The 14,311-nt window shown below is 45.1% G+C and overlaps 3 protein-coding genes across 3 annotated transcripts in view; 2 read left to right on the forward strand and 1 right to left on the reverse strand.

The window, feature by feature from the left end:
* LOC311141812 (uncharacterized protein) overlaps positions 1 to 14,311 on the forward strand; it is a 410,899-nt gene that overhangs the window by 257,863 nt on the left and 138,725 nt on the right. The gene's annotated exons all lie outside the window — the stretch shown is intronic.
* The window catches only part of LOC311140501 (NACHT, LRR and PYD domains-containing protein 3-like), a gene marked incomplete at its 3' end in the record, with an annotated part of 313,326 nt that overhangs the window by 116,910 nt on the left and 182,105 nt on the right, over positions 1 to 14,311 (reverse strand). The window lies entirely within an intron of this gene.
* LOC311098730 (stonustoxin subunit beta-like) overlaps positions 1 to 14,311 on the forward strand; it is a gene marked incomplete at its 5' end in the record, with an annotated part of 105,949 nt that overhangs the window by 23,178 nt on the left and 68,460 nt on the right. The window contains one exon of the mRNA XM_084139271.1: positions 8,167 to 8,213. Coding sequence (XP_083995397.1) covers positions 8,167 to 8,213 — 47 coding nt within the window. The remainder of the gene's footprint in view (positions 1 to 8,166; positions 8,214 to 14,311) is intronic.

The raw sequence follows: 14,311 nt of genomic DNA on the forward strand, positions 1-14,311 counted from the left end.
AGGTCTTTGTTGTGTGAACAAATACAGTGTGAATACATTAGTGAATACATAAAATATGTATTCACTAACTGTAAGTCGCTCTGGATAAGAGCGTCTGCTAAATGACTAAAATGTTAAAGTAAATGAACACATAAGAGATTGACTGCCGACACTGTTCAGAGGTGCTAAGTACTAAATGAAGGTGAAATAAAAATAAATAAAAAACTGTCGGCAGGCAAACGTTTGACAATCCAACCGGTGTGTCTGAGCTTTTAGAGGAGGGGAGACACCCTTCTGTGCGTCTGTCACAGCTGAAGACTAACACAGAGGAAGAGGGCTGTTGGTCTGAGAGGAGGAGTGAAAAGGAAGGTAGGGGGAGAGATCAGGGCCTAAAGTGCTTAACAGTCCAGAGAGAGGAGTGTGAGAAAGCCATCAAGGAGACCACACCTCTGTTAAAATGAAGAAGCACCAGTAACTACAACCACAACCCCCTCTGCTTCCTCCCCTGGCCCCTCTCTACTATCCCCTCATTACCACTGGTGGTCCTGGAGGTAGAGCTCAGTGTTGCCAGATTGGGTAGTTTCACACCTAAAAGAAATGCGATGCAAGAAACATACAAATCCCGCCCTCCCAGCTCACAGAGAAATCTGTTAAAATGTGGCTACTTTTTAGTGGATTGGGCAGGTTTTGGTTCTGATTGTGCTAGAAAGTGGCAATAGAATCTGGCAACACTGGTAGAGCTATACCGGCCTTGGGGTGGGGAAGAAAGCCTCCGAGCAGCCTCCAAGTATGCTTTTATATTTTCCTTTAAGTGGAAAACATCAGATTTGTTCATGTTTAGCCTCTGGAAGACTATACATAGACTGAAAACTCAGAATGGATCCTGCTGAACAACTAGCAGTGAGTAATGATAGGATGTGTCAACAGAACACTGAGGGATAGAGAGCAACTGGACATGCCTAGCTCTGGAACACAGTCCTAGTGGTGCTAGGCTTCTTCACTGGTTTATTTAGCTCTTAATGAAAGAAGACAGAAGACAACGGAGGGAAAGACAAACAGAGAGGAAAGAGAAGGGGAAGCTGCTGGTACTTTGGGAGACGATGATGACATTTACATTACATTTTACATTTTAGTCATTTAGCAGACGCTCTTATCCAGAGCGACTTACAGGAGCAATTAGGGTTAAGTGCCTTGCTCAAGGGCACATTTACATCATTTAGCAGACGCTCTTATCAAGAGCGACTCACAAATTGGTGCATTCACCCTATAGCCAGTGGGATAACCACTTTACAATTTTATTTGGGGGGGTAGAAGGATTACTTTATCCTATCCCAGGTATTCCTTAAAGAGGTGGGGTTTCAATTGTCTCCGGAAGGTGGTGAGTGACTCCGCTGTCCTGGCGTCGTGAGGGAGCTTGTTCCACCATTGGGGTGCCAGAGCAGCGAACAGTTTTGACTGGGCTGAGCAGGAACTATGCTTCCGCAGAGGAAGGGGAGCCAGCAGGCCAGTTTGCTGAGGTGCCAAGATAATTCACTGTAGAACAGTAGAGGACTCCCACATCCTCCCGCATAACTGACAGATCTCTGCTGCTAAGAGAGGCCCACACTCTCATACAGAGAGTACACACATAGAGCGTGATTTACCCTTTGGAGTCATGCACCGTATACCCTGACTGCACATGTACATATGCACGCACGCACACACACACGCACACACACAGACAGAACTGATTTACTGGCTCCCTGAAGGCCTGATAAAACACTGTCTGCATGACCTCACTTCCTGTTGCTGCAGCCAGCGGGAGGATGGATAGACATTAACCCGCTGAGTGGTAGAGGAGATGAGGACACATACACAAACATTTCCACTCAGGGTGTTTTACTGGCTGGGAATCTGCCCCCCTGACCTTTCCCCTGTCATGCTTTAGGGGAGGTGGTCTGATCCTGACCTGTGACCCCCACATTGGCCCTCGAACAAATTCAATCAATTTGTCCTTGGGGGTTAATAATGTTTTCCATCCTATCTATCTATATACAAGTTATGAAACTGAACCTCAACTCTCAGTCTCAATTACAGTTCCAGCAAGTTTAAGAGTGATGTCTGACGTGATGACATCATGAGGTTTTCCAACTTCTATCCCTCGTCGCTTAAATCATCCTTCAATTTGAATTCATCTTAAATAATTGTTTGCCCGCTGATGTCTGCCTTTAAATTATAGTATGGCTATATAGGAAATGCCTTTTTGGAAGTGAACCCCATCACTCAAGCTTGTGGCGTAAAGCGAGTTTTAGAAGATACATTTTCAGTGGACAACTTTCTTCTTTAATCGGTGCAATGTGCCGAGGAGTGAGGAAATACCTGGCCACAATTCCTGGCAAGCCCTGGGAGAATCTACTTCCATATGGACCATGACTTCAGATCAGTCCTTAGCAAAGCTGCACTGTTGAAAATGGTCTGACGGTAATTACTACGAATGGCTTCTTCAAACAGGTAAGATGACAGAGGTACCGGGAGTCCAAGGCCAGACTCAGCGAGATGACGGAGCACGTGGCACCCTATTCACATTGAACTACTTTTGACCAGTGCATTATATAGAGAATAGGGGGTTGTAGGAGCTATTCATCATGTTTGTGTTCTATTGATTTAATCCCTATATTTACCTGTTTAGCACCTGACTGCCCCGCTGATTTACATTTCCCCCCCATTGAATATATAAAAGGCTGCCAGGTGAATGAGAAAATTAGCTGCAATTTTTAAAGGAACCGGTTGACTTTGTCTTTTAGCTAGCTAGGTCTTTTAAATTTGCAAAAATAAAAATAAAAAGACACAATTGATGAAGGACGATGATTATGAAGACTAAATACATAAAATGTAAATGTTTGAGGACAGGGTTTTGTTCTTTCTGGATTCCACTAGAATGACGCTATTAGAGATCTCGCACATGAAGCCCTACCTAGACTGCAAGTGCCGGCATTTTTTCCTCTGGTCTAAAATAAAATATCGCAATGCCCCAGGGCAGTGATTGGGGACATTGCCCTGTGTAGGGTGGCGTCTTTCGGATGGGATGTTAAATGGGTGTCCTGACTCTCTGTGGTCACTAAAGATCCCATGGCACTTATTGTAAGAGTGTTAACCCCGGTGTCCTGGCTAAATTCCCAATCTGGACCCTCATAAAATCATGGACACCTAATTAATATTAATAATAATGATATGCCATTTAGCAGACGCTTTTAACCAAAGCGACTTACAGTCATGCGTGCATACATTTTTTTGTGTATGGGTGGTCCCGGGGATCGAACCCACTACCTTGGCGTTACAAGCGCCGTGCTCTACCAGCTGAGCTACAGAGGACCACATCCCCTGCTTCCAATTGGCTCATTCATCCCGCCTCCTCTCCCCTGTAACTATTCCCCAAGTCGTTGCTGTAAATTAGAATGTGTTCTCAGTCAACTTACCTGGTAAAATAAGGGTAAAATAAAAAATACATTAAAATTGTGTGGGTGGGAACTAGTGTGCCTGAGAGCACAGACAATCTTCAACCGTTTCATATCGTACTCTTTCTGTTAGTGACAATGATTTAAGAAAATAACGAAAATAAATGGACTAAAATTATTGGATTTCTCTCTTTTATTGGATTGTGTGCAATGGAATTATCCCCAGGTCACTAGTAAGTGGCATCAATAACTTTTTGTATTTGCCACTACAAACTGGTGAGATGACAGAGAGGTACCGGGAGGCCCAGGTCAAGGCCAGACTCAGTGGAATAATTGATGGAGGAGTGGGAGCAGGAGAGGTGGCCAGAGAGGTGTCCAGAGAGGGATGGATGAGAGGGGGCAGGAGAGTGGGCCAGAGAGGGATGGAGGAGAGGGGGCAGGAGAATAGGCCAGAGAGGGATGGAGGAGAGGGATGGAGGAGTGGGAGCAGGAGAGGTGGCCAGAGAGGGATGGAGGAGAGGGGCCAGGAGAGTGGGCCAGAGAGGGATGGAGGAGAGGGGGCAGGAGAGTGTGCCAGAGAGGGATGGAGGAGTGGGAGCAGGAGAGGTGGCCAGAGACGGATGGAGGAGAGGGGGCAGGAGACAGCCACTGATGGGGGATGAGGGGGTAAGAGCAGTGTTGCTCATCGGAGGCGTGTACCACTGACACATACACACACACACCAGAGGAGGCTGGTAGGAGGAGCTATAGGAGGATGGGCATATTGGAATGGCTGGAATGGAATAAATGGAACGGTATCAAACACATCAAACATATGGAAACTCTTCCATTTATTCCATTCCAGCCATTACAATGAGCCTGTCCTCCCATACCTCCTCCCACCAGCCTCCTCTGACACACACGTATACATAAACACACTAGGCATTCATGCACCTAAGGGTATTCTGTTGATGCCTCTCTCTCTCTCTCGTTGCATCCAATGGCAGTGTACGCGATAAGCTAATGCAAGGAGCTGCTTGTGGATTTGCCATCTCTAACGCAGTTCCACCTCCGATTTGATAGAATCTAGCCCTTCACATTGCATTATCCAGTAACCACATCAACCTTTAATCCACATCTTATACTTTTCTCATATTTTGTGTGTTCTTTCTTCCATATGGGAATGAATGCTGACAAATAAATGCTCATATTATTTTATTGATGAAGTATTCCACTAAATGAAAGAAGATAGAAATAAACTTTTGACCAATGCTAGCTGATAATATTTACTCTTCCATATGCGTTGTGTTCTTACATCTTCTTCAGTATGAGGTCTGGGATGTACACCATGTGATTTTCTTTGCCATATGCCTTTTTCAACAGCTTTTCTCTTTCTTTCTCCCTCTGTTTCTTTTCGTTATAGTTCCTTGCCACCTCGTCCAGGTGGGCTTTCACCCTCTCCTTATTCTTCCTCACTTCTTCCTTACTCTCTGCTTTTCTAGCTCTGAGCAGTTCTTTTACTTTGTTCTTCTCCAACAAGTCTCTTTCTTTCCTCTCCTTTTTCTCCTGCTTTGCCCTGACTCTCTGGGCGCGTTTAGTTTCCATCTGAAAGAGAAAGTCCATACATGTTGGTCAGTGATCTGAAATATTATTATTACTCCTTCTCTAGCATGCAGTCAACTTAATCTGTTGAATCTGATAGTATAACCATTAGGAGGTGACTTATGACCTCCCTGAACTGTGACTGGTTAAATGGAGTACTGTACCTGTGCCTGCTCTTGCTCTCTGAACCTCAGGACAGTCTGCATCTGGTACAGCTTTATGTACGCCTCCTTCATCCTCTCCACCACATCCCTCTTCTCTATTGCCCATCTCTCTTTGTCCCTTTGCATTTTCTCAATTTCACTACTCTTTCTCTCCCGCTCCTCTGTAATCTTCCAGTTCTCCTTCTCCATCTCTCTCTTTTCCATCTCCCATCCCTTCTTCTCTTGTCCATTCAGGCACAGAATCCTCATCTTTTCTCTTTCCATAGCCTCTATCGCTCTCTCCTTCTCTCTCAGCTCAATTATCCACTCCTCTGCTGCCTGCGTGCTCCTCCTCTTAATCTCCTCCTTCTCCTTCATCCATCTTTCCCCCCGTTGATCCAAGAGGCTTCGTAGGCCAGCCTTGGCCTTGGCCCATCTCCCCCTGTCCTCCTTCCAGGCTACTAGGGTCTGATTCCTCTCCTGGTCTGCTTTGGCCAAAGCTGTCTCCAAACCATTTCTTACGAGGTTCCATCCATTCCTCTCTCTCACCCTCTCCTTCCCCACCCTTTCATTCTCAGCTAACAGTCTCTTCTTGTTCTCCACTGTCACCTTCCATAACTTGGCCAAGGACATCTTCACCTTTGATATCTTGTCCACCATTGTTTGTTTGTCGGTTTCTGCGCTTTCTCTCTGGTTGTCCATCACCTCTCGCTGCCTTTCATTCTCAGCTGACAGCCTCGTGTTCTCCACGGTCAACTTCCCTATCTTGGCCAAGTGCAGTATGTTCTGCACCTTCAGCTTTGCCATCTTGAGCTCCATCTTTTTTCTGTCTGACACTGCGCTTTCTCTCTGTTTGTCCGACACCTCTCTCACCCTTTCATTATCAGCTGACAGCCTCGTGTTCTCCACGGTCAACTTCCCTATCTTGGCCAAGTGCAGTATGTTCTGCACCTTCAGCTTTGCCATCTTGAGCTCCATATTTTTTCTGTCTGACACTGCACTTTCTCTCTGTTTCTCAAACAACTCTCTCTCCAGCTTCCATTGGTAGCAGTTTACCTCAATAGAAGCCTCAGTCTCCCTTATCTGTCTCAGCAACTCTTCAATTAGCCTTTCTCTTTCTTGCTCTGGTTCCACCCTCACCTTGTTGACTTCCTCCAACACCTCTCTCTGCAGCTTCCACCGGTAGTGGTCTACCTTGTTACAAGTCTCAATCTCCTTTCTCATTCTCAGCAGCCCCTCCATTTCTCTTTGTCTTTCTATCTCTCGTTCCCTCCTCATCTTGTTGCCTTTCTCCATCTCCTCACTTTCAGTCATCTCTTTCTCCATCTCAATGACTTCTCTCTGCATCAATATGTATGGAGAAACATGTATTCCTTATTTTTTTTTATTTTGTGTGAATCTTTTCCATGTCATTTTCTTAAAACTGTCTGGCCATGCCAGTTTTCCAACTTCAGTTACCTTCAGGCTAACTGGTATAATTTATTAAATGGTAATAAGTAGGCCTACCTTCACTGATTTCCTTAGAAGTCAAACACTTTTACACATTATTATGTTCTAACTCACCTCTCCTCCGCGATGTCTGTCCACTTATGAAGATTTAAAAAGATATACACTTGAGTAGTTATGGTGTGGTGAATGGATATGCTGGTTGTTTTCTTTGGTTTGGAACTTGTTGTAGCCAAGTTCTAATTCCAAATTCTATGGTTGTAGCCTAGCTTAATTGTTGAGTCATAATGAGATTGGAATGTTGGCTTGAATTCTGTATTATGGACAAAAATCTCAGAATTCTGAAGATTTTAGAATTATATTTAAAAATTATTGTTTGTCATACATTCTATATACATCATTCTAGCCCTTGGATGCTCTCTCAGAGTTATAAGTCTTATATTCTCAGCCCAAAAGAAATTTGGTATATTTAAAAAATATTCAAAATAAGGATTACTTTGTAAGTATTGGTTGTCATGGTGCCGTGAGGAAGCCTAGGCAGAGAGCTCTGTTAATATGTGACCGACCCCCCCCCCCCCCCCCCCCCCTCATGAAAAAAGAGAATGGTTTTCGTTTAAGTTGTCCACTTTACAACACACGCACTTTACTGTGTGTCAAGTGCGTGTGTGTCCAGGGTGAGTGTGTGTTCAGTTTGTGGAAACACAAACACACACACACACACACACTGGACACACACACACACACTGGACACACACACACACTGGACACACACACAAACACACTGGACACACACACAGGACACACTCACACACTAGACACACACACTGGACACACACACACTGCACACACACACTGCACACACACACACACACACACATACACACACACCAGAGACATACACACACACACACACACACACACACTGGACACACACTGGACACACACAGGACACACACACACACAGGTCACACACACACTGGACACACACACACACAGAAACACACACAAGACACACACACACAAGACACACACACACACACACACACACACAAGACACACACACACACACACTGGACATACACACACACACACTGGACACACACACAAACTGAACACACACACACAAACTGGACACACACAGTGGACACACAGGACACACACACACACAGGACACACACACAGGCACTGGACACACAGACACACACACAAACACACACACACTGGACACACACACACATACTGGACACACACACACACACTGGACACACACACACATACTGGACACACACACAGACACACACACACACACTGGACACTCGACAAACACACACACACACAAGTCACACACAGACTAGACACACAGACACACACACACACTCGACACACACACACACGTACTGAACACACACACACACACTGGACACACACACAGACAAGCATTCTTACCACCGCTTGGACAAAGTTATATGCTGACTGTGTGTGTGTGTGTGTGTCCAGTGTGTGTGTCCAGTGTGTGTGTGTGTGTGTGTGTGAGTTCAGGTGTTTCCCTCAATGACTGTCTGTTCTTCTGCTTACCGCTACAGTGTGGAACATGGTGGAGAGAACAGAATGAAACCTGGACTTAGAAAATGTGAGTGTTGACTGCTGTGAAGAATATGACTAAGAATAAGTCTTAATTCAAGTGAAGTCAAAGTCAAAGACCACCATCATTACTTACTTTGTCATATTAAATATCAGCTGTAGTTCTACAGAAGCACAAATCAGGAAAGTTTACAAAGAGTTGCTTTGACAATGTGTGTGTCTGTGTTTGTGTGTGGCATGTTCGTCTTAAGTTAGAAATGTGTGTGTGTGTGTGTTCAGAAAGTGTATGTGTGTCCAATGTGTGTGTGTGTGTGTGTGTGTTCAGGATGTGTGTGTTTGTGTCTGTGTGTGTTCAGTGTGTGTGTGTGTGTGTGTGTGTGTGTTCAGGATGTGTGTGTGTTCAATGTGTGTGTGTGTAATTAATGGGAATAAGTGTGTTTTATTTTACCATACAGTATAACATATGATCAGAACTGATCTGAGTAGAACAGAAAGGTGACATGTAGGAGAGAGGAGCAGCCGTATCCTGATCACCCAGAGAGATTTGAGGACTGGAAACAGGTGCTGTGTAGAGAGGGTCTGACTGGGCGCTGTTACTGGGAGGTAGAGTGGAGTGGGAGAGGGGCTGATATAGGAGTGGCATATAAAGGAATCAGCAGGAGAGGAGGGGGTGATGACTTTGGGATTGGATGGAATGACAAGTCCTGGAGTCTGTTCTGCTCTGACAACAGTTACTCTGCCTGTCACAATAATAAGTCCACTACCATAGACGTCCCCTCCTCCAGCTCCCACAGAGTAGGAGTGTATCTGGACTGGCCAGCCGGCACTCTGTCCTTCTACAGAGTCTCCTCTGACACACTGACCCACCTGAACACATTCCACTCCACATTCACTGAGCCCCTCTATCCAGGGTTTTGGGTTTGTTATGACTCCTCAGTGTCCCTGTAAATAATAACCATGGTAACACTGACACACACACACACACACACACTGGACACACACACACACTGGCCACACACACACATACACTGGACACACACACACACTGGACACACACACACTGGACACACACACACACACTGGACACACACACACTGGACACACACACACACTGGCCACACACACACACACACTGGACACACACACACACTGGACACACACACTGGACACACACACACTGGACACACAAACACACACACACACTGGACACACACACACACACACTGGACACATACACACACTGGACACACACACACACTGGACACACACACACTGGACACACACACACACACACACACACACACACACACACACACACACACACACACACACACACTGGACACACACACACACTGGACACACACACACTGGACACACACACACACACACACACTAGATTCACACACACACACACTGGACACACACACACACTGGACACACACAAACACTGGACACACACACACACACACACACACACTGGACACACACACACACATACTGAACACACACACACACTGGACACACAATGACACACACTGGAAACACAAACACACTTGATACACACACACTGTACACACTCACACACACACACTGAACACACACACACCGGACAAACACACACTGGATACACACACACACACACAGGACACACACACACTGATCACACACACACACACTGGACACACACAGGACAAACACACCCAGACACTGGACACACACACACACAATGGACACACACACACTCTGGACACACACACACACTGGACACACACACACACACACACACACTGAACACACACACACTGGACACACACACTGGACACATACACACACACACACACACACACACACACTGGACAAACACACACACACACACACAGGACACACACTCATACACACTGGACACACACTCATACACACTGGACACACACACATACACACTGGAAACACACACAGGACACACACATACACACTGGACACACACACACACCTGACACAAACACACACACACAGGACACACACTCACACACACACACTGGACACACACACTCACACACACTGGACACACACACACACACACCTGACACACACACACACACACACACACAGGACACACACACACACTGGACACACACACACACACACACTGGACACACACACTCACACACACTGGACAAACACACACACACCTGACACACACACAGGACACACACACACACACACTGGACACACACACTAGACACACACACACACACACACACTGGACACACACACTGGACACACACAAACACTGGACACACACACTGGACACACACACATACGCTGGACACACACACACACACACTCACACATGGACCCACACACATACACACTGGACACACACACACACTGGACACACACACACACACTGAACACACACACACACACACAGGACACACACAAACACAATGGACACACACACACACACACACACACACACACTGGACACACACACTCACACACACTGGACACACACACATACACACTTACACACACACACACTCACACACACTGGACACACACACACACACTGGACACACACACACACTGGACACACACACTCACACACACTGGACACACACACATACGCTGGACACACACACACCTGACACACACACACATAGGACACACACACAGGACACACACACACACACTGGACACACACACACTGGACACACTCACACACACACACACACTGGACACACACACTCACACACACTGGACACACACACACACTGGACACACACACATACACACTTACACACACACACTCACACACTGGACACACACACTCACACACACTGGACACACACAAACACATACACACACTGGACGCACACACTGGACACACACACATACGCTGGACACACACACACTGGACACACACACACACTCACACTGGACCCACACACATACACACTGGACACACACACACACGACACACACACATACACACTGGACACACACACCTGACACACACACACACAGGACACACACACTGGACACACACACACACACACACACACACACTGGACACAAACACACACACTGGACACACACACTCACACACACTGGACACACACTGGACACACACACACACACACACACTGGACACATTTCCATGTGTTGGATTTTGATGAAAGGAAATCCCATATAGCCTACTGGACAGGACTTTGCTATGGCATCTTCTGTTTGGGTGTCTCAGGTCAGGTCTGAGCCATGATCAGAATGTGTCTTCCAGCCCTGCCATTTCTACCTGTCCTGATCTAGTGTTTCACCCCTGACCTCCTCACACCGTCTCACTGTCCATGTCTGCTTTTAGCTCCCACCTCTACTTCACTGTGTTATAATGGACCTTATGCTTGTTATGTCACCTCTGTAACCAGTTATCAAACATACTGACCTTTCTGACCCTATCCCATGGCCCTACTTTCTACAACTGAACATTTCAATTCCTCTATGAGTTTTGTTTAGTGTCCATTTACTTATGTATGTATTTGTTGTATATTGGGGTTGTGCTGCAGAGCATCATGGGGGTTTGTATGTGTTGAGATGATCACGTTCCAGATAAATGGTTGAACTGATTCCTGTCTCCTGTCTCATCATTATTGAATTGTTATACAGACGTGGTTATAAAACCCATGAGACATAACAACAGATTGGTGATGAGTAAGTCTGAATCTACAAGAACTATTCTGTCTGGAAGAAGTGGGTTTTTACAACTGTTTAAAACTGTTATTTTCTGTGGTACAGTCTAGGCTAATGTTAGCACAGTGTATTGCTAGCAGAGGCAAGTGCATAGTCGAGCTAGCTAAGAAAGAGAGTTAACCAGTGGTGTAAAGTACTTAAGTAAAAATACTTTAAAGTACTACTTAAGTAGTTTTTTGGGGGTATATGTACTTGACTTTACTATTCATATTTTTGACTACTTTTACTTTTACTTCACTAAATTCCTAAAGAAAATAATATACTTTTTACTCCATACATTTTCCCCTGACACCCAAAAGTACTCGTTACATTTTGAATGCTTAGCATGACAGGAAATGGTCCAATTCACACACTTATCAAGAGAACATCCCTACTGCCTCTGATCTGGGGGACTCAGTAAACACAAATGCTTTGTTTGTAAATTGTCTGAGTGTTGGAGTGTGCCTCTGGCTGAACGTAAATTTAAAAAACAAGAAAATCATCTGGTTTTCTTTATGTAAGGAATTTGAAATGATTTATACTTGTACTTTTACTTTTGATACTTTAGTATATTTTAGCAATTACATTTACTTTTGAAACTTAAGTATATTTAAACCCAAATACTTTTAGACTTTTACTCAAGTAGTATTTTACTGGGTGACTTTCACTTTTAATTGAGTCATTTTCTGGTAAGGTATCTTTACTTTTACTCAAGTATGACAATTGGGTACTTTTTCCACCACTGGAGTTAACATCGTCATGGATGGCAGAAAAGGTCTCGAGACGGATATCGGAGTGGGAAAACAACGTGATTAAAAAGGAGGTATATACAGTGATTAAAGGAAAGGACTTGTATTCAACTTCAAATTCAATTGATTGGACATGATTTGGAAAGGCACACACCTGTCTACATAAGGTCCCACAGTTGACAGTGCATGTCAGAGCAAAAACCAAGACATGAGGTCGAAGGATTTGTCCGTAGAGCTCCGAGACAGGATTGTGTCGAGGCACAGATCTGGGGAAGGGTACCAAAAAATTTCTGCAGCATTGAAGGTCCCCAAGAACACAGTGGCCTCCATCATGCTTAAATGGAAGATGTTTGGAACCACCAAGACTCTTCCTAGAGCTGGCCGCCCGGCCAAACTGAGCAATCGAGGGAGAAGGGCCTTGGTCAGGGAGGTGATGAAGAACCCGCGAAGAACCCGATGGTCACTCTGACAGAGCTCCAGAGTTCCTCTGTGGATATGGGAGAACCTTCCAGAAGGACATCTCTGCAGCACTCCACCAATCAGGCCTTTATGGTAGAGTGGCCAGACAGAAGCCACTCCTCAGTAAAAGGCACATGACAGCCCGCTTGGAGTTTGCCAAAAGGCACCTAAAGGACTCTCAGACAATGAGAAACAAGATTATCTGGTCTGATGAAACCATGATTGAACTCTTTGGCTTGAATGCCAAGCGTCACGTCTGGAGGTAACCTGGCACCATCCCTACGGTGAAGCATGGTGGTGGCAGCATGCTGTGGGGATGTTTTTCAGCGGCAGGGACTGGGAGACTAGTCAGGATAGAGGGAAAGATGAACAGAGCAAAGTACAGAGAGATCCTTGATGAAAACCTGCTCCAGAGCGCTCTGGACCTCAGACTGGGGTGAAGGTTCACCTTCCAACAGGACAAGGAGCCTAAGCACACAACCAAGACAATGCAGGAGTTCTAAAAACCCATAACTTTGTCATTATGGGATGTTGTGTGTAGATTGATGAGTAAAAAAAAAACAATTTAATACATTTTAGAATAAGGCTGAAAATGTGGAAAAAGTCAAGGGGTCTGAATACTTTCCGAAAGCACTGTGTAACTATGTGTGCTCGATTGTATACACCTGTCAGTAACGGGTGTGGCTGAAATAGCAGAATCCACTCATTTGAAGAGTGTCCACATACTTGTGTATATTATGTTAATTATTTATGCATAGTCACTTTAACTCTACCCACATGTACATATTACTTCAACTACCTCAACTAGCCGGTGCCCCCGCACATTGACTCTGCACCGGTACCCCCCTGTATATATAGCCCCTTTATTCTACTTCTGCTCTTTTTTTCTCAACACTTTTTTGTTGATGTTTTATTTTACTTTTTTCAAAAAAAAATAAATGCACTGTTGGTTAAGGGCTGTAATTAAGCATTTCACTGTAATGTCTGCACCTGTTGTATTCGGCGCATGTGGCCAATTAAATTTGATTTGATTTGATTTGATATATAGTGTATTTCCCTGGGATATTACTCAGGTCTCACCAGTCCAGTTATGCTGCTCTGGCGCCATCCTGTGGACAGCTGGGAACACAACTTCAACTCCATTACATTCAATGTATCCCACAAAGTGCCACTTGGCTGGACAAAGCAGTCTGAATGGAAATCAGGTCCATAT

The sequence above is a fragment of the Coregonus lavaretus genome (genome assembly GCF_964263955.1).
Source record: "Coregonus lavaretus genome assembly, chromosome: 2".
Lineage (NCBI taxonomy): Eukaryota > Metazoa > Chordata > Actinopteri > Salmoniformes > Salmonidae > Coregonus > Coregonus lavaretus.